Source organism: Plectropomus leopardus, chromosome 1 (assembly GCF_008729295.1).
Source record: "Plectropomus leopardus isolate mb chromosome 1, YSFRI_Pleo_2.0, whole genome shotgun sequence".
NCBI classification, from domain to species: Eukaryota; Metazoa; Chordata; class Actinopteri; order Perciformes; family Serranidae; genus Plectropomus; species Plectropomus leopardus.
The window spans coordinates 22,226,405-22,254,168 of NC_056463.1; the positions used below are offsets into that span (position 1 = coordinate 22,226,405).

Below are 27,764 nucleotides of genomic sequence, written 5' to 3' on the forward strand. Positions count from 1 at the left end.
GGTATGAAACAACATGTTCATTTGCACACATGGCGCAGCATGACAAACTATCAGTGAGTGTGAGCATCCCCTAACCTCCCTCTTCTATTCCACAACCACGACCATACACACATTTTATACATACAAACATGATTTTCTGCAACACCACACACATGTACTGATCAAACTTCAAGCCCCACATATGGTACCGGTTTTAACCCTCTCTCCACTGTCCAAAACCAGAAGTTATCACCAACCAGTGATGGATACATCTGTAAACTGAAGATATATCATTAGCAATAGTTAACAGCCTCACAGTGTTTATATTATTGATACACAGCTCTTGAGGACTGTCAAACAAGTAGTGAGGATAAATAAGTCTTCCAGGTGGAGCTATTGATCACCAAGAGGCACCCCCCCCCCCACCACCCAACTAGCGGTGCTACACCTCAGGATCGATTGATACCCTCATTAGCCAATTGGATTTGGCCCTAACCTCAATACGAAATCTGTGTTTGTTATTGTGTGAAAAAAAATGAGTCCAGTGGGGATTAGACTGGCCACACTGATAAAAGCACAGGAGCGATAATGACAGAGGGGGAAAATAAAGAGAGGTAGGAGCGAGGGAAGGTGGTGTTGAGAGGAAGAAAGTTTATAAAACTGGAGATGGTAAGGTTAAAGGTTCACTTTGAATCAAGGGAAAGAATGGAAAAAACATGACCGGCTACTTATCACATCCATTGAGCACATGTAAATGCATGTGAATGCGTGTGCCTCCAAGTGCTGGTTGTGTGTTGCCCCAGCATACATTAGGTGGTGTATGTATGCGCTGGCAGGCTGGTGTAACATCTGGTTTCCATGAGGGCCCGAGCAGGCTGAGAGCAGCCAAGTACAGCACAGAAGGTATTAGAGGTAATTTACTTATTAGAGAAAAAAGACTCAATCTCAGGAGCTGTAATTGTAAATGGAGATGGGGCTTATCTGAAGGACTATCAGTATCCCTGCAGGGGAAATACAAGCAGGCAAGCAGTGGCACTTTAACACACACATACATGTGTACGTCATAGCCGCAAACACACACACAGGCAACCCCCCCCCACACACACACACACATATCAACACGATTTGGCATTATTCTATTAGATTGTTTTTACTTGTGCTTATAAATTGCATTATCTGAACCGCTAAACCTTCGTGTCAGCACAATAACAACATGGCTGATAAATGAATAGGCTCTTTTCACAAGAGTCATGACTTCGCTGTTCTGCTGTGAGGGGATTACTGCTGGCCTGTTGACTCAGATGTGCAGTATGATTTTGCAGTGGAACATCCATCGCAAAATTGAATACAGTATCAAGCTGACAACTGTCCTTTTTTATTTATTCTTTTTTGGTCAAATATGGAGTTTACACTGCTTTAACACTCCTAAAATGTAGTGTTAACACTGTGTGAGTTAAGTGCAAAATGAGCATGCATTATTTAGCTAATTTATCATTGTAAATATAGTGCATAAAACCTTTTAACATCTATAAAAAGTAATGGTAATTTTGAAATAATTATATTGTGGTTAATTCCAATGCTTTTAAATCACAAAGCATGTAATAAAAATCTCTCTGTTAAAAAGAAAACAATGTTTTTGCTGTGACACATGCAGTATGTTAATTCTAATATCCAGGTTTGGTTACAGCAGCTTAAAGGGAAAGGGCATTATGTTATTTAGTAGTTATTCATAAGATGCACATTGTTTTCTTGCTTCAGTGTCAATTTAAATAAAGTTAAAGGGACCATCCACCCCAAAATCTAAAACACACATTTTTCCTCTTACCTTTTTGGCTTTTTATCAATCTAGATGTATTGTAGATATCAGGCATAGAGATGTCTGCCTTCTCTTGAAAATTGAGCTAAATTGGATTATTTTCTGTGTACCAACTTACACCTGCAAGCCATATCACTGTACAGAAGGATACTCATGAACAGGAGGCTTGTGACAGCTCGAGATTTAAGCATTGAGGGCATCCTCCACAGTGACTTAACTGGTGTAGTGTGGTAGAAATAAGTCTTACATGAAACTGCTCACAACAAGGTCTGTGGATTATCTCAAGTAACTACGTCATGATTTCTGAAGAGAGATACTATTGTTGAGTTTTTCAAATGTATTTGTTTTTTTTTATTTGTTTGAAGCCGAGTGCCTTCTTCCATTATATTCACGAGTAGGCAGACATCTCTATGGCTGATATCTCTAACACTGCAACTTACACTAAAACAAGCTAGATTGATGGAAAGTCCCACAGGTAAGAGAAAAATATGTAATTTTGATTATGTGACCTGCTGTCCCTTTTAACTGTATTTGGTGTGGATTAAAGCAAAAGTTAGAAAATAATGTGCAGCTGGTGAATATATAGTGCATAAAAAAAGAGATCTCAGTCATGGCTATAGAAAGTTGATGTGATGATACAAATTTCTTGTGTTATGATGACATTAATGGGGTTTTTATCAAGACAAGAGCAAACCCTTAAATCCCAAAATATGGATGTAACTTTCATCGACTGCTTTACCTCCTGCTTTGTCAAACAGACACACCAGAATAATGGTCTTCTTTCCTGTCTGTGGTGTTTGCACTGGTTTCTAAGCCAAGCTGGTTCTGCTGCTGCACAATATGTGGGTCCAGGCGGGAGACCCAAATAGTAACTTAGTGAGGTTTCTTTAGTGTTGGGATGTCACCACTGAAATAAAAAGCAGCTATTATTTTCCTAGCCATTTCAAATGTGCGTCACTCTTGACCTGTGCAGAGTGGAAATAAACCAGAAGCTGGGCCTGAACTCTAGAACGGTGACACGGAGGAGGGAAGAAAAGTAGACATGTCTTACCTTGACTTACCCCAGGCAGTCTGATAATGTACTGTACCAACTCCCCATAGTGGCAGGAGGCTGTGTGTCGAGACACAACCAATAATCTTATCATCATCTTTATCCGCAAATGCTTTTACTCCATGACACTTTTTGTTTCCTCGGTCCAGACAGACTTTCTGCTTTTTTGGTCTATGTCGCTGCTGAATGCTGTCATGCTGAAGTTATTTCACTCAGGGGCACCAGGAGATGACATCAGTGTTTAATGATGCTGTCACTGTTAACGTCTCTGAAAAATGGTTGCTGCTATCTGTTTGTAAATCTGATGACGCTTTTGTGGCTTGTTAGTCATCGTTCGCGTGCATCTGCAGTGAGTTGGAAACATTTTCACCTTTCTGCAAATGTCATACCGTTAACTGGTGGTTCGGCAATGGAACAGTACTGGAACTAAAAACCAAAATGACCAGATATACGATATTTTGATATAGTCAGCCAGACAACGCCCCCAACCCTATCAACCTTCAATCTCTCGGGCCTCTGCTGAGTGGCTGACCTGGCCTGATAGCTGTCTTCCAATGATCTATGACTGCGGCGTACTCCCCCAGAAAAGAAGCCTTCTCCTGCGCCTCACACACTGACCAGGCATCTGCCTCAGTCTTGACTCAGCTGAAACTGGATAGTCCAAAAAAACACAGGAGACATTAAACCGAACAACACACTGGCCTGTGACCTTTGTGGATCGCAAAATAACACGTCATGATTTTTCGCATTGGATACACTCAGAAAAATGCACCCGCATTGCGCACATCGTCCGTTCTTTATCTTCCATCTCCCACACACACACGGGTGATGAAGAGAATAGTACGTCTGCATTGCTCCACATGTCAGCGTGGATTTGTGTGCATGTGTGGTCATTAAGCAACCATGCTTGGCAAGCGGACTGACATAAGCAAAATCTGCTATAGTGCATGATTGTGTTAGAAAGATCTGATGAGCTCTCATCGGTTCTATTTATCTCCCCAGCACATTTGTGATTGTGTGTCTGTGTGTGGTACAGGGAGAGTAAAGCTGATACCCACCACGCTCTTCATTCACCTTTGCTCTTTGGAGACGGCATAGTCAGCAGTGTGAGCGAGCAAGATCTGCTGTGATATGTTTGTGTGTTTGGTGTGAGAGGGAGGTTGTTGGATTAGAGAGGAGAGTTTTTGGCACCTAATCCGTTGATTGATGAATTAAATTGGGTGGGCCAGGGCTCACTGAAAGGAGGAGTGTGTGGGTGACGTCTACCCTTAACTGTCTGCTGTCTGATTGACCCTCGTTCAGCGGTGGCCAGAGAACTGATAAAAAACACGCAGATACAACCACAAATTGATTTCTCTCCATGAGTCAGTGTTCATAAGCATTTTAAAATACCTATATTTACTGGTTTGAGGCTTAACTGTGTGTGTTTGCGTGTGTGTGTCACTGTGTGCCAGATTGCTGAAGCCTCGCTGCTGGGTTTACGAGGGGGAGCTCTTTGTCTGTTCTATGTCTCTGTGTCAGGGTGACTTTACCACAGTGATCTGGCTCGTTTCTTCCTCTCTGGTGCTTCAAAATGTTTCTCTCTCACTTCTGTTTTCTTTGCCATGGAAGTGATTTTTGAAAAACTTAAAACTGATGTAAAATGACAATGTCTTAGTTCTTTTTTTCCCCTCTTTCTGCTCACCCACATTGTCCATTGTGCTCTCCACAGCCCTGAATCGACTTTGCCGATAGATACTGACCTCTTAACGGATAAAGCACAGTGATTTAAAGAGCATATAATTTAGCTCATTTCCACGTCCACTTGTGGTTATGCCTGTAAATAAGCACACAGTGTAACTTTTGGAGTTTAAGACATTGGCCAATAGTATTTCTGTACATTCATTGCACTTGGCCGCGATTGTCTATCCCTTCATCTCTTTATCCGTCCGTCTGTCCATTTCTGGGTCCGGAGAGATGCTCTAACCGCTGCTGTCTGTGTGGCCTTCTTTGTTGTAATGTTGGGCTGCTGCTCCCTTTCCAGAGAAACCACGGTGTGTCATAGCCACAGAAATAGATCTGTGTTTACATCACCTTAAACCCAGCCCGGTGCTTGTTTTGAAAGATGTTCTGTGGTGAACTCTGTGGAAAAATGTTTCTTTTTCTTTGGGTTGGAAAAAAAATCACCAGGTATACATATAATATCCACTATGGTTGAATTAACAGAGATTTCACATCATGAAGCTCAGTCCTAATTTTTCACAGCTTTGCAAAAAAAAAAAAAATAAAAAAAAAAAAATAAAAGGTTTCTTCTCTGTATTTAGATATGAATATCTGTAGAAATATTTCCTGATTTTTATGTTATGACCAGTGTTTCATTACTGACGATGAGCCACTGTAGCCTTTGTAGTCTACTCGAGTGAGGTACTGTTGATTATGGAAATTCCTTTGGTGTTATAACGTTGTGCAGGACTCCCCCTACAGGATAGGGACTGCACTGCATAGTAGCGAACTGCTGTCCTCACTTAAAAAAACATGATGAAACAGTCAGTTCCCCTTTGAACACAGTTTATTAAACCCCCAGTTATGACAGGCCATACATTTTATACTAGTTGCTCTGTAAAATATCACAGTATCAAAAAATATCAAATACAAAAATCCACTTCTATAGGCAAGTCTTTCTATAGTGCAATGTGTTGCATTATTGTTTAATTTGTTGTTATTTGTTTTAGTCTTCTCTGTCTCTTATTGTGCTGTGTTCTATATTGTAGTTTACTGGAATATGATTTATTAACTTACTCATTCATTTTATTTTAGGTGTGTTTATGTGTTCAATAAGCACTTTTTAACTACTTTGCACTATATCTGTATATAATCACTATATATAATCACTATATCTGCATGTATCTGGATGATTTCTAACTTTAAAACTACAAACATGAAGAGTTGTTCAGTTAAGTTTTGTCACATGAAATCATACAAGGTATAGCTCCAGTGAAATGAGATCCTGCAGCTTCTTGTGCATTGCAATTTAATTATTTTTGCCTTTCCTTACATTGCATGCTGCTGATAATTCTTCATGTTTCCAGACTGTTTTTGTGTTTTTTGCATCCCAGATAGTTGTGGTAACCCATAGTTTCTGGTTGTGGAGTGATTTAAATGAATTTTTGGGTACAGTTACTTCTGTTGTTTTACAAATTAAATCCACCTCAGACTCTGAATTCAAGGATAATCTGTGATGTGTCATAGACCGGCTCCAGACTCTGAGAGCCTGTTTACACCTAGTACTAAAGTGCATTCTGGGGATTTTAATATGGGGATAGCCAAGACACATCACAGTGTTTATTATGTGTCTCCAGCTGACCACTTGTGTTCAGATTTGGTTACTGCTTATGTCAGTTACCCTAGAAAGTCAAGGTGCCCTGTGCACAGATTAGCGAGCTAGCTGCACGCTTGGACCATGGAGGTGGTCCACTTTATTAGTGCCTTCATTTGGGGTCGTCTTTACCATCTCAGTGACATAAGTCCATCTGAACATCCCCCTTATGTGGTATTTACGACTTCATAAGTGGAAATTTTCTGGAAGCTCCGCGATCATTAGTTTTGATGTGTTAGCTGATGTTTTCAGAAATGGCGCAGGCACACTAATTTTTCTGCCGAGGGACAGTTCTTTTATTATATTTTTTGTTGTATAGAGTTGTTCTTCATATATTTTTGATATATTTGACATATTTTTTATTTTAATAGGTCTGAGGAAGATGTATATTTTCCCAACAGCCTCATCTTTTTCTTTCAGCACTCTGCCTTTGCATTTCTTGCATTACGTGACTCCCTCTTTAGCTTGCTATAAACTGTTAGCCTCGGCGTCTAGTGGCCGCAGTAGCATTCATGTTGCCGTTGCCATTACTCGTAGCCACACACCACCACCAACCAATGGGCAACGACAAAAAGCCCCAGCACTTGCAATAAAGACATAAGCGCATCAATTTAAAATAAATATAGTCCAAACTGGAAATACTCACACCTTCATTATCAGTTATTGGAGCAACAATTGAAATATGTACAATATGTTTTATCTTTACTATTACCATCTTCTACCTCCACTATTTCTAAGTTAACTACTAAGACTAATTTTGATCCTTGGCTCATGGTTTGGACGAGTAAACGACAATAAGTCTGAGTGTTGTCTACTTCTTGATGAGTGGCTGATAAGACGGCAGAGGTCAAATCTGAGTGGTCATCTCCTCTCCACTCTCAGAGCGTGCCATAAATCACATGACAGTGTCTGGGTGCTGTCAGGCCTGCCTGCTGCCCACCGGGGTTAAACCAACAGAGGCCTGAGAGGGGAGGTGGACAGACAGAGGGAGGCCTGAGTAAATGCTGCTTTGTCTTCTTCCCTGACAGCAATACAGGGAGTGAAGACAGAGGAGAAACTCTCACTGTAGACTGACATTACTCTCTATTGATGTTTGTGGCTGCCATAATTTTAGTGAGTTTCTTCTGCTATCCTCACATCGTCTTGCAATTACTCATTTTGGTAAAACAACTCTGCATGTTGAAACATAGGTGACTTTCTTCCCATGTAGTGACTTATTTTCAGTCTCCATCTCAGTCTTTCCCTTCCTCTTCATCCCTCCATTCTTCCCTTAAGAGCCAAGTGGAGGCTGGAGTAGTGGAGGCCTTACCCAGAGCTAAAGATAGAGCTCATTAGAGCCTTCATCTGTCATTCTGTGACAGTATTGTAATCAGGCGTAGAAGATCCTGCCTACAGGCCGGACCCGACAAGGGGCTTGAGCAGTCCTGAGCCCGCTGGACAGCTGCCAACCCACAGGAGGCATGCGAGTAAACACAGCAAAACCCTCATACTCGATCTAATGTCAGAGCACGGACGACACATTTATACAATGCTGCCGAGAGCTGTTGAATAACACAATTAATTTGCTTCAACTTGGACTCAACTGGCTCCACCAAAGTGAGGGATGCTGGCTGTGTGGGTATCACTGTGTCATAATGAAATGTGAAGACAAGGATGAAAAAGTCTTTACATTTTTTCCGTGACTCCATCAAAAAGAATAATTATTCACACAACAAGAACTTTATTTTAAATTGAAGCAGAAACCCCACCATTTTAAGAGACACCAAATATGTCAAGTATGAACATTTGGGAAATTTGTCCAAATAATTTGGCCGAATAAAATATTTCCATGAGGTAGTGAAATGGTGGTGGAAATAAATAGTTAGTATAGCAGAAGTCCATACTAGCTGAGCCGTCATGTATACCTGAATGAGGATGGATGTCCACCTGAGAAATCTTCCATCTTGATATTTTGTTTTGATCCACCAGAAGTCTTCTGGGGGTCAGTATCACTGCGCTGAGTAATATGTGTAGGTATAATATTACTTTAGTATGTTGAAATCCAATTATTTTGGATTACACTGGAGTACATCTGGAGTGTAAACAGTCAGAGTGAAACTTTTGCATCCTAACCAATGTTGGGATTTCCTAACATTAGCTAACAAGAACCAAGTGTTGTCTGCCACAGTGAGTGGGATCGTAAAAGATGACTCTGGATGACTCAGCAAAGTAGTATGTATTTTAAGATAACTCCTCTGAGAAGTCAAACATAGCTATGAAACTGTATTGTAGGCTCCGTCATGTAAATACATTTTCTTTGTTTTTGTTTAGTTGGTTACCTTTTCTTGTGATGAATCTTGATCTGGCTTGTGCATGCAAAGGTGGAGGGAGATGGAAAGAAAGAGAGAAATGAGGAGAGAGGTGGAGTTTTACAGGATGTTATCAACATCCTGTGTGTGTGACCTGGAGCTAATGCTCATGTAAGACAGCAATCTGTTGGCTCTGGTGTAATCCCTCTGAGACCAGAAAAAAAAAAAACAACATGAAGATCTCTCTTTCACACACACACACACACACACACACACACACACACACACACACACACACACACACACACACACACACACACACACACTCAAACACACACACACAAGAAAAGAGAATAATATCCTCATATTATATTGTATTTAGTGTTAACTTGGAAAATGACACCATGACATTTAGACCACTGGAGCATTTTTTTTTACCAAATGCCGTATGTGATTTTTTTATGCTGGCTGTGTTTTTGGGCCATTTTTGGGAGATTACCTCTCTAAAACACATAACACATTTTAGTACTTATCATAGAACTTTAATTAGTACAAAAAATGTGTTGTTTTGTACCATTAAGACTACAACAAATGTAACTATTATAACCGAGGTTCAGGATTAAGACCACAATTCACTCTCCCACTATTTCAAATCCCTTGCACCTTGTTAATTTAATCGCCTGCTGTGACCTATAAAGCCCCTTCTCCCCTTGTTCATCTCAGTGCTCAGAAGAATATTTTTCTTAAAAGAATGACTCAAGCAGATTAATTGATTATTTAACTAGTTGGATATCAATCTAATAGTTGACAATTTACTGATAAATCAATTAATCCCAGGGTTAAAGATATTTACACAATGGTAAATTAAGTTTTCAAACATTGTCCCCATACGTACTCTCCATAACAAATAATAATTCAACAGAACATGTTGTGAATAGTTTTAGTTTGAACAGTCTGCAGTAGATATTGTAAGTATCACTGATGCTAATCATTGTGACAATGCTGGCATGCTTACATTAGCATTTGGCTTAAAACTCTGCAAAGAGGGAACAAATCTTAAAACCTTGACCATTTAAAGAAAACTATCTGCATGCTGCTGCAGAGCAAAATATCATTACAGTCAAGTGAGAGTTGGTTTATGTAGCTTACCAAAACTTTAACATTACCTTTGAAATGCAATGCAATTGCCTAAAGTGCTTTTGTGTGCATGACACCAGAGACAGAAACAAAACACTTATTTTTCCAAGTAAAGTTCTCTGTCCTCCAATACCTCACACACTTGTGCTGAATAAGAGGTGTAAATAACCCAGAGGAGCACTATACTCCCTAGCCAAACAGATGGATGCTTTCACAGTGCAGAGGGGCTAGCAGAGTGATAGAAAGTGCAAGAAGAAAAAAAGGAGAAACATTGCCCAAGAATGCATGCAGCCGAGATAGAAGTCATTTCCTGACAAAGAGAGAGAGAGAGAGGAGGAGGCGGTGAGAGAAGTGCGGCTCTGGCTCTCCCAGGAAGTCTGTTAATGTGGGAAAGGTGAGAGTCAAAGGCAGGTTGGGGTTTAAGGGTTAAAGGAGGGGTTATGGTTAGAGTGTGTATGGGCCTGGAGCTGCAGTCAGTCTGATTAATGATGGATGGACAGGGCAAGAAAAAAAAAAGGGGGGGGGGGGGGGTGGGGGGGGGGGGGGGCTTCTTCCTAGTTTATAAGCAGACCTTAACAATCTTCACTTTTTCTACCAGCACAGACTGAGTAGATGCTCACATACAAACACACGCATACATATCTCATCATGCAGGCATAAACATAAACAAATTGAGCACAGAAGAATTTGCTCTTTACAACAAAATATACTATAAAGCCCACAATTAACTTTACAAGTTCCAGTAAATGTCCATTGACGACATTGTGTGGGCAGCATTTTCTGGGCGTCAGACGTGGGCAGAATTCCCCGGTGCCCAGGTATCACCAGCTGGCATCAGCTCGGTCATCATCTCAAACTGCTTTTATCACAGGAAATTGCGTGTGGAATGAGCACCAATCTGCCCCCCTACGACACATCTGTACTGGGGGAGCCCGATGACGCAGGAGGTCAAAATTAGAGTAGGGAGTGAGTTGGTAGAACTGGTATGTGTGTGTAAGTGTGCTCAGGTTTTGCAGTCCCTGTGAGAACTGACTGAATTTTAGATGCTCATATACAGGCTATATTAGCTAATCCTTACTTTGTAGAAGGGTTAGTCAAGAGTTTAAATTCAGTTTCAGTTATGGTCACATATAGTTCAGGATTATGACTTTGTCTTAGGTTGGGTTATATAAAGAGATAATAACCTTTACCCTGAGATTCTGAGTTAGGGGGTGCGTGTATTTGTATTTGTGCATGTCATGTATGTGCGTGTGGTCCTGCTGAAATGATAGATGTATAGCGAGGGAGGAGCGTGAGACGGGGGCAGTAAACAGTGAGACATGCATGTAGGAGGTCTGGGTGCAGACTAAAGCCAGAGCTGTCAGGATCCCAGACAGAGATACAGATAGATCCCATCCCTCCACACGCTGCCACTTGATCTGCACAGCGCCATAAACCGTCCCACTAACCAGCCGAGCTTTATGGCCATCAAACCAATAGATGAGGAGTTCACTGGGGTCCCAGGGTCATCAGCGGGCCCCCAAAAAATCTGATTAGCTGCATTTTCAGCTTAAGATCACACTAATGATGCAATCTTTGCCCTCTGCTTAACAGTATGCATAAAGGTGACATTTAAGTCAATATTTTCTTACTTGCAATAGAACATGTAATTACAGGCAAAATGTTTTATTCCTTTTAATTTTGCAAGATTAGACATGACTTGAGAGATGTACGCTGCTCTCAGTGCATAATTGCTACCTCAAGGAAAAATATACCGTAATGAAAAAGCCATAAAAAATGTGAATACAAACTTAAACAAAGATTAAAGTAGAGAAAAGAAAACAAGAATGGCTATAAAACCACATAACAAAGAATACTGAGGGGAAAAAAAAGAAGTGAATTATGTCTCTGTAGTTATCTTCTCTTTATTAAACATTTTTTTTGTTTTGTTTCATGTAAAGCAGACACATTCTAACTAGTCAGACGCTAAATAATGTTATTCCTGTACAGTCTAGCTGCTTAATACTGTACTGTGGATTCATAATGTATAATATTGAATTTTAGTGTATATATTTTGCCTCACACTTTTGCAGGTTTACTTCACATGTATTGTAACATTTACACTAAATACTCCACGATTAAAACAGTGCAAGAATTACACTGAATACATTTTAATAAGACAATTTGATGCTGCAAGAAATGTTCACGCTTTGAGAATGAGGAATCTAATAGGTGACCATGTGACTGTTTTTTGCATCGAAGTTTATGGCTGTTTATATCGGGCTGCTATGTTCTGTAACAGAAATCCAAATCTAGTCACGTATGAGGCAACACTGTAATGCACAGTGCTGCTATTTCACATTTCATTATGACACAGTGACACCCACGCAGCCAGTGTCCTGTGGTTTTTGTTGTTTGTATATAAATAGTTTAGTCATCCAGGGGTGACATATTTTCCCAGAGATGGAAGATTTTCACTGCAGGGCGGGGTGGTTTGTGTCTGAGTATGTTTGCGATCTGTGTGTATGTGCGTGAAGGTGGAAGTCACCCCTCTTCTGACCTTCTTTGCGCCCAAAGGTCGCACATTGTTCAGGAGGATGCAGACACCCAAGCTGATGGATGTCCGTTCAGGCTGTTTCCCTAGGTTCATATTTACTCGGGAAATCGTAATTCACCCCCTGGGAGAGGCCAAAGGCAGACCAGGTCCTCTCTTCTGCTCCACACTCATTTTCTCCTGGATCCAGGATGCGATGAAGGGGCTGAGAGCTCAGCTGCCTTGGCTGAGCTTAAAGGAGAGGTGGAGTAAATCTTCGGCCACAGCTGTCCCGTCTTCAAACTCCAAAAAGAGTTGTATTGAGGACTGAGGCCGTATATGGTACAACCGAAAATACAGCTTGCTTTTTCTTTGATGTTTCATCGCACACACACTACTTACAAACTCAATTACACACACTCTTTGTCATCAGATGATGACAGGATGATACACTCATGACCCTTTGTTAATTGTAAACAGTAGTGGAGTGTATGTACATTTACTCAAGTACTATTGTACAAATGTAGGGTACTTGTACTTTACTTGAGTCTATTCTTTTCATGTCACTTTATACTTTTACTCCACTAAATTTCAGAGAAAAAGTATTGTACTTTTTACATCACTACAAGTATCTGAAAGCTTTAGTTACTAGTTACTAAAAAAATTATGGGTTTTTTTTGCTATAAGAAAATTGAGAATAGTTTACTAATAATGATGTTTGTTGTAAATTAAACTACCCAACAGTTTAGACAAGTATAGCTGAAACAATTAGCTGGTAAATCAGTTAGTCAGAAAATTATTCTGCAACTATTTCTGATGCATTTTTAAGTTTTTTTAAAATTTTATTTTAAATCAATTAGAGTTGTTGGGTTTTTTTGTCTGCATTGGGTACTTTTGTTTTCAATATTGAAAATACATGTCCCCAATTGTAAAAAAGATCTGAATACTTACACCACTGAGTGTGTATAATTGTGAGTGTGAGCTGGAAAGAGCCTTGCATTTTTGACATTATATATTATTGGTAAACTTTGTGAAACCCTTTTAACGTTCATGGTCAACCATCTTGATCTGCGAGTTCACACACTTTGCAGTGTTTTGCAACATTAAAGTATAACTGAAAACCTCTGTCCACGTGAGCCACGAGAAAAAAGCCCCTCTCTCATGGAAACATGCTTGTTTAAGCCACTAAAGGTACTCTCACATCCCCAAACTTTGACGGAACTCTCTCGATTTCATGTCCAAAATAACACTAAAAAAACAGCTTTTTCTCACACACCCACAGAGATGACATGTGGATACGTTGGAGGCAGTGGTCGGCCTTAAAATACGTGCAATAAAATAAAAAGCATGAGCGACATCTTTATTATGAGACGCGCTGTCCATTAGTTTCCTCCACTTTACTACATAATGACATCATAGGTCAGTGGAGCTACCTAATGGGGCCAATGACCAAGACTGATGATTCCTGAGCTCAGTGCACGCCATCACCACCCGCACTCTCTGCCAAGTATTCAATTAGAGTCAGTGAGTAATTGGGTGTAGATGAGGTAGAGATCGTCATTAGGCTCAATGTGGAAAGTCTTGGAAATGTGTGTTTGTAACAGAAAGAGAGAGAGAAAAAGAGAGAGAGAATCTGGCCTGTCGTGCCTTTGGTGACTTAGCGATAAAAAGAGTTTCTAAACAAGCCACATAAACACTCAGGAAGACGTCTCTGGAGCTGTCCAGGGCTTCCCCGCCATCTGCTTGTGAGGCTCATTAATTAAACTAAAGTTAATGGAAAAAGACAGGAAAGCACATTAAATAGACATTGAGCTCTGTCAGACTGTTAAAACATCACACAACAATCACTTGTATGAAAACGATTTTTATATTTCCCAAATTCTACATATGCACTTTTGCTGGAAAAATGCCATCTGAAGCTTGGTAACTATTGTTAACAAAGATGGTCTTCAAAATCCTGTTTTTACAGTACAAAACAAATACAGTAACTTTAATACTAACCATAGTTAGTATCTCTGTATCGGTGCGCTGTGGTTTTATGTGATGACAGGTTTTTGATAAGATCGGACTTCTCCTCAAGACAACAACCTCATTTAATGTGAGCACCTCCCCTGTGACTTTCCCTTAATAACCTCCATTGAGGCTCTTAAGTCTCTTTTGACAACAACAATCTCCTCCTTATCTGTTTTTTCCTGTTTGCTTTTCCTTTATGCTCAGCTGTAATTGTTAAAATAACAACAAGCAGAATTGACAGAAAGGAGTGAAACTGTTAAACTAAATAAAGACAACATTTCTGACAATATTAAAGCTTTAAGAAATATACTTTTTGCAGACAATGCAAAATAATTGTTATTTATTTTATTGTATCATATTCTTGAGCTACCTTTATAATTGTTGTCGTCCTGTTAAAGTTTGAGTGCAACGTTTTCGGCAGGGTAGTCACAACAAAATATCTGTAATTGTGGTGGTCACGTGTAGGGCCTCTGTTGGTTTTAATGTAGCAGAAATAAACAAACAATTTGCCGAGACAGCGCAAAGATAGATATTATCCGTTTTTTCCTGAAGGAATCACTTTGGGAAATGAAGGAATGGAACTGACTGTATCAAGATGGGCAAACAGAGTTGAAACCTGTTTGTTATCAGTGGCACAAATGTAATATTTGGTGTCATGATTCTGGGTTTTTGAAAATATTCTATTATCTTTTCGAATTCATTTTAGGGTTTTCTTTTTGAGTTTTTGCTTGCTTCATGTATTCATCATGGTAGGTTTGTTGCCCAGTTTATTTTTTATTCCCTCACATGTCATGTCTTGTTTTGATCCTGCTTTCATCTGTTTCCCGTCTTTTTCTGTCTCACCTGTCTCAAATCAGTCTTGTTAGTCCTTCCCAGCTCCTCAGTTTCTCCCAGCCTCAGCTGCCTGCCTGTTCTTCTGCCTTATCATCTTACTCCTCTCACCTGAGCTTCTCTGCCTTTTTCCTCCTCCTGCACTTCATTCCCTTGTGAAGTCGAGTTTGTATTTAAGTCGATTTTCAGTTCAGTCTTTGCTGGATCCTTGTTTTGGTTGTGCGATGTTCACTTCCTATTTCTTTGAAATAAAGCAGTCATTTTAAGTTCTTGCTGCCAACCATCCTCTGCACATTGGTCTACCTGATCCACATTATGTGACATTTGGGAAATATATATTCAAATATGTTAATGAATATACATTACATTAAAAAATACATACACAAAACAAATACATACAGAAGTTAAAATTGTGATATGTTCAATGAAAATTAAAAAAAACAATGTCAATATGTATAATTATTTAAAAGACTGAACCAAGTGAAATATCAAAAATGAAAAGTCTTTGATTGAATATTCAGTGATTATTAGATTAGTATGTTTCTGTGCACATGCATGTGGTTAAAAATACATTATAGATTTTAAAGCTCAGGCCATTTGATACTTATTTATCCAAATGCATGCACAAACTTTGAAGAGTGATTAATCTTTGGCTTTATACAGCCACTAGATGGCAATATGGAGCTGTAGAATCTTACTGTGGTGCGTCCATGCTGTCTGTCGTTCTGTGCTAAAATCTCTTAACAAAAACACAATAATAAAGCAATTAGAAATAATGTTACAATAAAAATTATTTGAACAACTCAAATTCAAATAATTTGCTATTTCCTCTTTTTCCTAAGTTTCACTATTTCCTTCTCATGCCTTTGAGCACTCTTATGACATGAGCCTCACATTTTGCCCTAAATTGCATAAGCAGGACTTTCCCCCGTGTGCATTCTCTATTGATGTGAACTGTAAACTGTGCAAACCATCATGCTTAACTAGCCATACAAGATCTGCTTCACTGGTCCTGGGCTACTACCTTGAGCCTCTTTCTATGGAAAAGAGCCCCAAATAGTAACATGCAAATTTTGTGATAAAAAATAGTTTTTATTGCTGCTTTTAAACATGCAAATTGTTCGCAGTTTCTCCTGCTTCAGTTTCCCTCTCTCAATCCAAATTTTGTCAAAATACATTTTTTAATTGCGTCATATAATTATCATAACACAATTTATAAATCCAGGGGGGCACAGTACACCTACCAAAGTTTCCAAATAAAATTAATGAACACATCTGTGTGTAGATTATTGTAGCACTGCACTAGCAGGTAATTCTACCTCAGTCATGTGATGGTCATGTTTTGACTCTGGTATTTCAAAGGGGGAAGTACATACTGCCACTGTACTTTCTACTGAGTGTGGTCGGCAGACAGCTTGGCCCACAGTCTCCTTCAGCTGTACTGGAACCATTTTAGAGCAACTTTAAATAATCTCCATCCCAGCAGCACCTGTTGCCGAGCCAATGTGTGGCTTCTTACTCAGAAAGAGGTTGTGTAATCAGTGTGACTTTATACATTTGGTCTAACAATATAGTTGGAAACAAGGTTTAAAACCACAAAGATCCTGTTCCTCAATCAGTAACGGAGATACATGCCATCAACCACATATAATACAAAAAAGGCAAACAAAAATACTTGGTTTTTTTCCAAACAAATTTTTAAGGCACATTAAAGGATAACTGAGCGGGGCTCCTGGGCACAGGCCCAGGAGCCCAAAGTGTCAGGGGCCCCCAGGCCTTCATCCGCAACATGTCATCCAAAATAAATGCGTAATAACTGCATAAAGAGGCACAGAACCACCACAAATTCTGTGTCTTGCGCAGGCAGTGGTGTAGGAGGTATTCAGGTCCTTTCACTGAGTAAAAGTGTGCATGCCACCTTGTAAAACACACTCTGCTACTAGAAGAAATCCTAAACTAAAAATGTGAAAGTATGTAAGTACAATCAGAAAAGAATATTTGAAAATTACTTGAAAGTAAAAGTACTCAAAGCATCAATTTAACAAATTCCAATAATTAAAATTATTAAAAGGAAAAGCAGGAAGTCCTCATATTTCAGAAGCTTGAACCATTAAAAAATAACTGCATGATTATCAAAATAGTCAACAATAATTTTTTCAATCTATTTACTTACTGTTACAGCTGCACTTGTATATTTTCATATTGTTTGTGTGCAAAAGTAAAAGTAAAGTAAAGTATCTTGTAAATAAAGTTTTCAAATAAATGTAGTGGAGTTAAATGTACAAAGTTTCCATCTGGAGTGTAACACAGTATTAGAAAAAGAGATTAAAATACTCCTCAAATTTGTGCTGAAATAAAAGACTTGAGTAAATGTGCTTAGTTACATGATAGGGCCCTTTGTTTATATGTGCCTAGGGGCCCATAGGCTCATAATCTGCCCATGTTAAGGCAGTGTTAAAGAAATAGTTTGCCAAATGTTTTGTTGCAAATAATGCATTTGTTTGTTAAAAAATATGAGCAGTTGTTGTTTTTCCATTTCTGAGTATTTTTTCCCTCAAACTTTCTGTCTGCAATTTTTAAAAGGTTTTTTTTTTTAATTATTTTTCTTTTTTCTTGTTTTTTTTGTACTAAAAGTCAGCATACATTCATAAAAGGAGTAAAGTCTATATTTCTTCAGATGGCAAAAAATCCCTATCAGGCATCTTTCTGTTACCTCATAAGTATCACCTTTGTAGCCACATCCCGTCACCTCTGTGCTTTGCATGCGTGTGTACACACACACACACACACACACACACACACACACACACACACACACACACACACACACACAGTGAGCACTGAGCTGTGAGATGCATACCAATACATGCTCCTCTGGCTCTGGTTCTCCAGGGACTGTTACTCCACCCTCCCTGGTCTTCCCCTCCACCTCAACATCCATCACCTTCTTGTGTAGCTGATAAGTTTTGTTTTTCTTAAACATGAAACTGAACATAATATATGGAATTTGCGAGTAATTCTGTGCAAATGGACCACATGCTACACTTCCAAGGCACTGAAACATATTTATCTGCTGTCATCACATTACAACTGTGTGGATTCTCTCCCCTTCACACTTAACTGATGCAAACCAAAGTTTACAGATGGCTTAAATTGTCTTAATCTTTGTACACAGCTGGTCTCTGTGTTGATTGTTCCTCTTTTTAGGGGAGAAGTTGTGCGCTGGAACATCTTCCTTGGCTCCTTCCTGTGTTTCCTGTCCAGTGACAGATCAGGCGGTCAGGGATCACTCTTGTCAAAGAGTGCAGCAACCAGGACAGAGACTGATGCAACGCTCAGCTGTCGCCTCACCCACTGATTCACATACAGTGTTCCCAGTCTCTTTCTTTAAAATGACTTTGAATTCAGGCCTGTCCTCACAAACACTTTACACGTGCGATACTGCTGATTTGACCTGTCCTTATTTCGAACTTGATAAATATCAGAGGTTGACATAAATCCCTGGGAGATCAGTCACATGTGAGTCACTCTTCTCACAAACTTTCTCCAAAAAATAGCGCAAAATATAACCCTTATGCTTTATTTTATTGCACTTGTGAGGTCTTGGTCACTTTACTATGAAATGTTAAACTTTAGCACTCTATTCATTCAGGGAAGACAGAGTAATGTTGATATTTTGATGTTTGCTATTTTAATGGTAGGTTACAATAAACCCACTTTCCTGTAAATCAGCATACTTCCTTATATTCTTCATATTCTTTCCTGCCACATCATAGTTTCCCATTTCTGCGAATTTCTGTCTTGTAACCTCGAATAGATGTTGATTTAGAGGATTCAGAATACTCGTACATTGACAATTTTAAGCAGTTTTTACATCTCAAAAGAACAACAAAATCAACAGTGAACCATAGGGAAGACTCCGTAGATACGAGGCTTTAGGGACCTTCGGTTTGACGGACATGAACTGATACTGATTAGAGGATATGATCCTTGATCAGTGGCTACCATGGTGTGTGTGTGTGTGTGTGTGTGTGTGTGTGTGTGTGTGTGTGTGTGTGTGTGTGTGTGTGTGTGTGTGTACACACACACACACAAAGTGTGCGGTAAGGTGGTTTTCTTCCTGCGTCCCAGGATGTGGGCTCCCCGTCCACCTGTCTCTCCACTCACAGCGTCCCCAGTGCTCTCCCAGTTCCTCTCTGGATGCCTATTCTCATCTCACCCCCACTGATTCTAAACCAGCGCTCTCCCCAGAGACACCACTAACGCCTTCGTTACTGTCGCTTGCATAACACAACCTGTTCATGGTAAATCACAACTTCCCACCATGGCAGTCTTGGCATGTATGTAACTCACCTGGCACGACATAAATGAGACCTGTGATTACAGTTGTTACATTAAATTAAAAACTTTGTAGACTAACGAAAAGCTTTTCAAGTATACTATACTCATACTATACGTACTATATACATTTTACCACAAACGGCAAAACATGTTTTGTGAAGATGAATTTATTTTTTGAAGGAGAACTTATGATTGTTCCTGTTAAATTTAAGCTGATACATGCAGTGGAAAACAACAGTAGCTTAACTGAAAGGTCAGTGCTGAGCCTGCAGCCAAGCCCAGGGACATGGCTTGAAAGGACTGAAGAGTCAGCAATACAGACAAATCAGGAAACAACAAAAATAGACAAAGCAATTCCTTTAATCTCTCAGTAGATCTTTCAATTTGCAGTTTTTCTGTCTTTTTGCTCAATTTCCTTGAAGCGCTGCTCTTCACGAAATAGGTGCTGCTTCCTTTAAGTGGCTACTGTACAACACAGAATATTGAAATGTTATGAAGCACGGCCATGATTACGTATGGTGGCAACATCAGTTCTGTTTGTCGCTTGTCTCTAATGATTTATTGTGGGAAGCCTCAGACGCCACAAAGAGATGTTGCAATACAAAGAGAACCACATTGCAGACACTGGAAATGTGACTGAAAAGAGACTCCGTTAGCAGAAATGCACACACTGCACCTCCTTTTACTCACCACAGACATGAGAAAAAATCTGATCGTGTTCTATGTGAAAATTACAATGTTATAATATATACGTTGTTGTTTAAACATGTTACTTTCAACAAAAGCGTGCCAAACAACAGGCATTTCCAAAAAACTGTGTAAGACGTCAAAGTAATCTTAATGAAAAATGGTTCCTCCTCTTCAGTTCTACCTGTTTTTTAGACTTTACCGTCCTTTCTCAGAAACATTCACACCCCATGTTTCACGAGGAGGAAAAAATTGCCATATAATACCATGCCCTTAATTGTAAACTTTTAATCCTCTGGTCATAACTACACCATGTTGTGCTAGCTTACTAAAACTATCTGACCATAATTAATATTGCAACATCTATTGAGAATTGTCTCCCTGTCGTGTCTGGAACATCCTGGCAAAAAACATTTCACATAAATATCATGCATGTTTACACTAAAGAAACAGGTCAACATTTTGGGAAAGATGCTGATTATATTCTTGTCAAAAGGTAATGGTAAATACGGTAAATATGTGGCAGTATATGGTCAGTTTGCTCAGCACAAAGACTGGAAGCAGCACAGCTAACGTGGCTCTGATCAAACAAAATCCACCGACCAGTACCTCTGAAGCTCAGTAAATAACCAGTAAGAGCCAGGCTGTTTCCCTACTTCCAGTCATTTCCATTATTTTTGCTAAGCTAAGCAGCTGCTGTCACAAATCCCTCATCTCTAACTGCTTATTCTTGACTTTGTAGCAGTGATTCTCAAATTGTGGCCCTCCTCAACTGGGTGTTGGGTAGCCCGTCAACCATTTTCTTCACAACTTTTTTTTTTGAAAGTGGACACATGCAGACTCCAGCGGGCCCCCCAGATTCGAACCCACAACTGCCTTGGTGTTTACCAATGAACTACAGTGCCAATTGTCTTTATATGGGTATTTGTCTTTCATGTGTACTTATACATTTCTGATGTTGAACAACTGACATGGTTAGACCAGAGAAAGATTGACAGCTTTGTAGCTATGGACGCTTATCTTTCAAAGATGCGGTGCTGCCCCAGAATGCAGCGCAATTCCCACTCCCTATTTAGCATACAGACATTGGAGAGTGGCAGTATTGTGGTTGATAAGGTGGTTGTACTACTAAGAAAATGGGTAGGTCATATACTTTATTGGCTTTTGGCTATTTTGTGGGTATACTGTAAATGGCTAGAGAAAGAGGTTGGCATAACCCAAATCCTAATTTATAACCACCACTACAACAAGGGAGACTGGTATCGATCTTCTTATCTAACTCTTTGCATCTTTTTTTTTCTAAAACCGAGTAAAACACTGAATAAACATTTCAAAAAATAAATCAATTTCATGATCAAGTAGGTAACTACTAGTAGAGTAATAGTACTAGTAATAGTTAACTAGAAGATACAGTTGGTCCCTAAACAGTCCCATTTTTTTTTTTTTTTAATCTATCTGTACAAGGCTGTCGTTCAGCATCCACGAGTACTGTATATCCCTGGTAACTTGGTATATATGTGCATTATAAACACATAAGTAATGGTCTCAGACATGTTTTTTATGTTATTTGGGGGTTGGAGGTAGAGTCAGTTTCCTGTGACAGTTTTTGAAGAAAGTTCCTGTTCTGTGGAACTTAGACAGAACTCCTCCATATATAACCACACACACACACGCACAGCCACACAGTCACACACACGACCACATAGTCACAATATCCCACCTGTGTTTTCTCAACCAGTCAACCATTGATTAAATATTCTAATTTAAGTGAAAGGTTTTATCCCTAGATGTCATATGAGAAGCACATGACTTCTTTCACTATGTGATCTGTGTGAGTCACTACAGCATTTTTTTTTATCATTAAAAAAACTGACTAAGCTAACAAGCCTTTACTCCTAAAAATTATATTTACGTTGTACTTATGGGACTACAAGTGGTTTTATATTTATTCATGTATTTGTAATTTATTTTCATTTTTGAGACTGTATAATGGAACAGTGACTTGTTTTAAAAAAAACATAGTGTATATATATTTATGTATTTTAGCGATTTCCACTGCTGGGTTTTTATTTGTTTTGATTTTCACCTTATAGTAGTGATATGAATGTACACTATACATCATAACATTTACAATGACCATTACAAACCCAGGCCCTTTGTATTGAGGAACTGAAAATGTTTCTTGTGTATGCGTGTCTTTGTGTGTATGCTTGTGCATGTACTTCTATATAATGCTTCATCCAAAAATTTTGTACGCACTTCCCTGTCACTATTGCCACCATTGACCCAGTTTGACGTGTGACACAGTCATCTGCCCCCCTGGTATTTAATGACCAAGTGGATGAGACATAGGAGAAGAAGTAGAAAGGATGTCGTTGTCTTACTGTGAATCATCTGGCTGCAGTTGGTCACCTCTCCTCCTGTCCTTTCTCTGTTACTCAGCAGGGAGATGGAGGGGGGTTGTGTGGGGTTGTCCGAGAGTTTCCTTGCCTTAGGTAGCCCAGATCCTTCTTTTAGTTTCATACAGTGTTTTAGTTTCATTATTCCTGAGCCAGAGTAATACACAGTGTGTTCATAGTAAATGTCACTCTCAGTAGTGGGGGAGTTTCCTCTGAACAGCAAAGTGCTTTGTTGTTGCCCTGAGACGACTAAATGTCTTTTTAAGTGATGATTTCCTTGATCATGTAATTGGATTTTTTATTTAAACTAAATATTCCAATTAAATATTTAAATATTCCTCATTGTCCTAAACAATATGAATTTCATAGTGTATTTTTTCATGTCTGCATAAATTGTAGTACCATGTGAATTTTGTTTTCACCTCTTCGGCCCCACAGATATTTGTATTGTGTGCAGCCAAGCATTGCTCTGAGCACAGTTGCATTTTGAATTCTAATTAAAATCCTAAATATCAAACAATACTCCTTATAAATTGGACTAAATTTTGGGGAAATTGGGATGAAATTGTGCATAAGGCATCTATTCTTTTTTTTTTTTTAGTTTCTATTTGATACAAGGGTGCAGACATTAAAAGAGTATTGTAGAGCTGAATATTTCATCCATGAAGCATGATACAAAGTCACTCAAGCATTAAGACAAGCAGACAGAAAATATTATGCAGAATTACTTGTTTTTCAAGTTAGTTATTTCCCATATGACATGCACGAGTAGTTTGTATTTATTTTACTTGGGTTTTAAAAGTTTGAAATCCACCATTTGTCAGGTTTACCTTTGTTGTTGTAAAAGTTATGTTATATTGATTGATTATGCAGTTAGAGTATAAGTGCAGAGCCAAGCTCATAGTTCCACATTGATTTTATTACTAAATATAATTTAAATGGCTGAAATGGCTGCTTGGATAGTCCAAAAGACTTTCATATGCTTTGGAAAAATGTTGACAACAATTTAAGCCATATGTAATTTGTGGTCAGTGAGCTTGAATATGGTCTTATGATCCAGCTAAAATGTAGAAGTCTAAACTCACTTATGAGTCTAAACTGCTTGTTGGCCCTATTTTTATGTTAGTCACTTTTGTAATAATTCATCAGTCAAAATGAAATAAAACCCAAACTATGTTTACATAAAGACAAGCACATGTATTTCAGTACAAACATAGTTTTACTAGAAATGCAGTTTATAAAAAATCAGTACGATAGTAAAACCTATCTGTAATATAATGCCACATTGCACCTACAATTCCTTATTTTTTATCAACTTATGAAAAGATTTTTCATTTATTGTGAAGAAAAAAATAGATAAAAAACTCAAATTAAAAAAATAGTTTCGTCTTTTTATCCAAAAGGTTACAATAAAAGAAAGCAACTCAACTGCAAACACAAAATAAAACGACAAATAAAAAACCAAAAAATAACATTCAGCTATGAGAACTAAATTGTTTATATCAAACTGTTGTCATACTACTATGAGGCTTTGAGTAGTCTTTTTAGATATATATATCTAAGAAAGATTTATGAAGAAAGTCACCAGAATAAGGCTGTTCATAGGCTTTCCAGTACTTGAGATTTATGTAACATATTAAAGTAATTTGCTACTTTTTCTCTGGAGCTGCATGGTGATACTTTCTTGTAATATAAAAGCAAAAGTCAGGCGTTTGTGTACGTATATATATATAGATATATACACAAAGATCGCTATTAGTTTATACATTAAAATAAAAAATAATCATCATCAATGTTCAAAATATTAGGGACATCCTAAAATTGAGCTGCAGTTTTGCAGCTTTAAGATTTTGTTGTACAATATTTTCTCCTCCTTACTGTAATTAGTAGAAATGTGAAAAGTTAAAACTAATTGCGATACTGGTTTTTATCCAAATTCAACTTGTCCGTGTATGTCAGTAAAATATGGGATGTCCCTAATATGTTGTACATTCAGTCTGGTGCATGCTGGAGAGCTCCTGGCAGGTGTGTTGCTGCTCACAGTTCAGGCAGTGATGGACATGTTGTCCCTGTAGCAGGATGACCTCTGGGGGATGCTGTAGCTGCACAAGTCCTGGTAGATGCGGGCCATCTGGTCACTGGCCACATTATCAGGCATCTCTAGGTTTGGGTTGTTGCAGTAGGGCTGGGAGCGACGCATGTTCACCGCCTCCAGCAGGTGCTGGCAGTTCACCACAGTGATCTTTCATTGTTAGAGGGGACAGAAAGATGTGTTTTTATTGTCAACATACAGTGTTTGAAGCGATTAGTCTTTTTCTGTCTTTGGAAGATGGAAGATTCCAATTTCTAGGTTGAGCAAAAGTGATATTTATGTTTCCTAATGTGTCTCCTTATTGATGGAGACACATTATAACTTGAGTGGTCTTACCTGCACAATGATCAGTTTGCTCTTTGCATTGCTGAGATCATGGAGCTCCTCTCCAAAACACAGAGTCACTGTCGGATCAGGAGCAGGAAACTGACCCTCCTGGTACAACTGTAGAGCTGGAACATACAAAATACATGAACAGCTGTTTAGACAATCCTTGCAAGTTATTTATTCTCCATTATGTTGCTTTTTGTAAGAAATGCATGTTTTTTTGCACTGATTTTGACTCTTTAAATAACCAAATAGAGACTGAGGCTCACCTTGAAGAAACTTCCCTGTGTCAAAAATTTTGACTACAGCATCCCTCTCAAGTTTACAAGCCATTGGGCTGAATGGTGAGCCCACATCTCCCAGCCCGCTCCAGAACACACGGCTCTGGCACAGCCGCTTGATAAAGATGCCCTCTTGGTTTGCACGGACCAGTACGCCTCTTTCCAGGTGGCCCAGGAGCTTGCGCGTGACATGACGCTGGCGGTCGTACTCGATGACCTCAGCGGGGGGGAAATTAACACTTTGCATGCTGTCTGAACTGTACAGGGTGCCACGACCCAGGTGCTGTTGTGGGGAGATGCGGCAGCCTTCAGGATGAGTAACCTGTGTGGTGTGCATTAGCTTTCCTCCGTAGTAGAAACTGATCATCATTTGGGAAAAAGCTGGACAGGAGAATGTTTAGTGAGCTTTGCAGATAGAAAATAATGAAAGAATGCATATAGTCTGCATGTTGTCATTTAAACGGGAGACTTTTTATGCATACATTTTTTTTTCATTTGTGTTATTATTACTGTTAATGCTTAACTGACAACCTGAGGTTGTCGTGATGCTTAATGGATAACTTAAATGAATACCTGAGCTGAGACTGCCTGACGGCAAAGGGTCCTGATGCAGAGGAAAAGCTGTGAAATACAGGAAGAGGAGATGAGTGAAGGCCCGTATTACCACAGTGGACACGACCACACTGACATGTCATGATTATGCTGCATCATCAGAAATACCATTTCTCTAGCACGATCTCAAAAAGAAATAATCGTCTTAGTCAGCAAGTTCAACAGGATGTTAGTCAATCCTTCCATTGCTGAATTCAACAGATGACAAAATAACCTCTATTTAGCACCCACAGTCGCAGGCGTAAATCATTGAGCTTTCCACTGGGGTTGTTTTCAAAGACATTAGAGCTCATATCTCACAAAGATGGAACAGTCTTACTTGAGAAGTGTGACAAAAGGCATTCTTGTCTGGACAAACTTCTAGCCACAACACTCGCTGAACTATGAACTGCTTATTTTAGTCAGAGGAGTAGAAGAGGTTGTGTTGCGTTGAGTAGAAGAGGTGATCTTACCATTGATGCTGCCCTGGGACCAGTACTCCGGACTGGCCTGGATGCTACAGCCTTCTTCCTGCAAAAAGACAGCTGTTGTCAACAAAAACATTTTTGCACACTTCAGTCATGTAGACCAAGAGGCGTGCTCGCTGCAACAAGTGTTGGAGGAGGCGGCAGTGTGGTAATGAGAGAAAAAGGTGACAAAAAAGCTGCGAGGCAGTTGAGGCCAAATGCATCTTGCCATAGATGTGATGGGGGGAGAAGGAGAGAAAGTAATGTAATTTTAAAAAAGGATTAGGGTAAGAGGAACTCTCACATCTTTAATAAACTCCTCTATCTCTGGAGGGCTGCAGTCCATGTCAGTGATATCACCAGAGCTGGTGTTAGCTGCCAAGGCCATCACTGAGCTTTTGCCATCTGTAGGTGAAAGAAGAATACATCAGGTCTTTGTTTATGATGCAAACATGTAACCTCTTTTCATTATCATGATTATTGGAGGGGGAAAGCAGGAATTATATCCTGCAACATGCATTGCACTGGAAATTATAATCATGGCATGATGCAAAATATCTGTCAAAAGTCATCAATGCCTTTCAAATGTTCAAAAACTCACGCTTCTGCTCCTCCTCGGGTACAATGCGGTAGACTTTGTAGGGCTCAGAGATGTCCAGCTGCGACCTATCTGTCACCTCCTCAAAGTCAGGGCTTTTATTCAGGGCACAACGAAGTCTGGTCTTCCATGTCGCAGGCTCAGCCTTGTCCCCCTCCTTAAACTTGCCTTTAAACACAGCCCAGGCCTGTGCAAGAAAAAATACCAAACACACAAATATTAAAAGAATGGATTAAGAAAGAAAAAATTAAAAACTGACCCTTTATTTTTTTATCTATCAGAAATAAAGAGCAGAAAGAAAGAAAGACAGAAAGAAATTCAATTTTGTACAACTTCAGTAAAGTTTAATAGACTTTAAAATGACGTAGAACTAGACTTGAAGAAGCGCTAAACAGGACCATCAAGTTTTATCATAAAGTTTTGGTTTTACGCGCAGCGCTGCGTAAAACCAAAACTCCATGTACAGTATTCTACACATGGGAATAGACGAGAGTGCTGTCTAACCTTAAAAATGGATGCGTCTACTTCTTGGTTGTAATCCTGTTTCCCTGCGTGTTTCCAGGGGATTCGGAACATAGTGCGGCTTTCATCCTCCCACTGCAGTCCGGAGTACTGAGCGCTCTGGATCTGCTCCATCAGCCACTGCTTCAGCCTCCGACCGCCCGTGTTTGACATCTTGATGGTGAAAAGTTGTTTTTGGATTGCTGCCTTGTACCTAAATGAGGTGGATATAAGTGATGGTAGAATATAAAATATAACGCTGCTGCTGTCTAAGATATTATCAGGTTATGAGTTATCTTTAATTAAGGAAACACTTGTTGATTTTATTCTACAACTTTTTACTTTAGAATAGAAATCAAAAGTAAAAGCACTTACGCTTTGATGCACTTTGAGCCCTGTGTGTGTGATATCCTGAGGTGTTGATGGATGACACCCTGTCAGATTAATCAAGTGAGCTCTCCCCGACACATGTCAGTCCAGTTTATCGTGCTCTGTGTT

At 39.2% G+C, this 27,764-nt stretch overlaps 1 protein-coding gene across 1 annotated transcript; it reads right to left on the reverse strand.

Annotated features, from left to right (window-relative positions):
* Positions 1-24,176: 24,176 nt before the first annotated feature.
* irf8 (interferon regulatory factor 8) lies at positions 24,177-27,764 on the reverse strand. The gene is made up of 9 exons (XM_042501732.1): positions 27,642-27,764; positions 27,270-27,480; positions 26,769-26,952; positions 26,472-26,572; positions 26,174-26,231; positions 25,683-25,730; positions 25,098-25,490; positions 24,838-24,953; positions 24,177-24,651 (listed from the first exon to the last, which is right to left on the reverse strand). Exons 2-9 carry the CDS (start codon positions 27,438-27,440, stop codon positions 24,454-24,456), a joined length of 1,269 nt encoding a protein of 422 aa, XP_042357666.1. The 5' UTR covers positions 27,441-27,480; positions 27,642-27,764; the 3' UTR covers positions 24,177-24,453.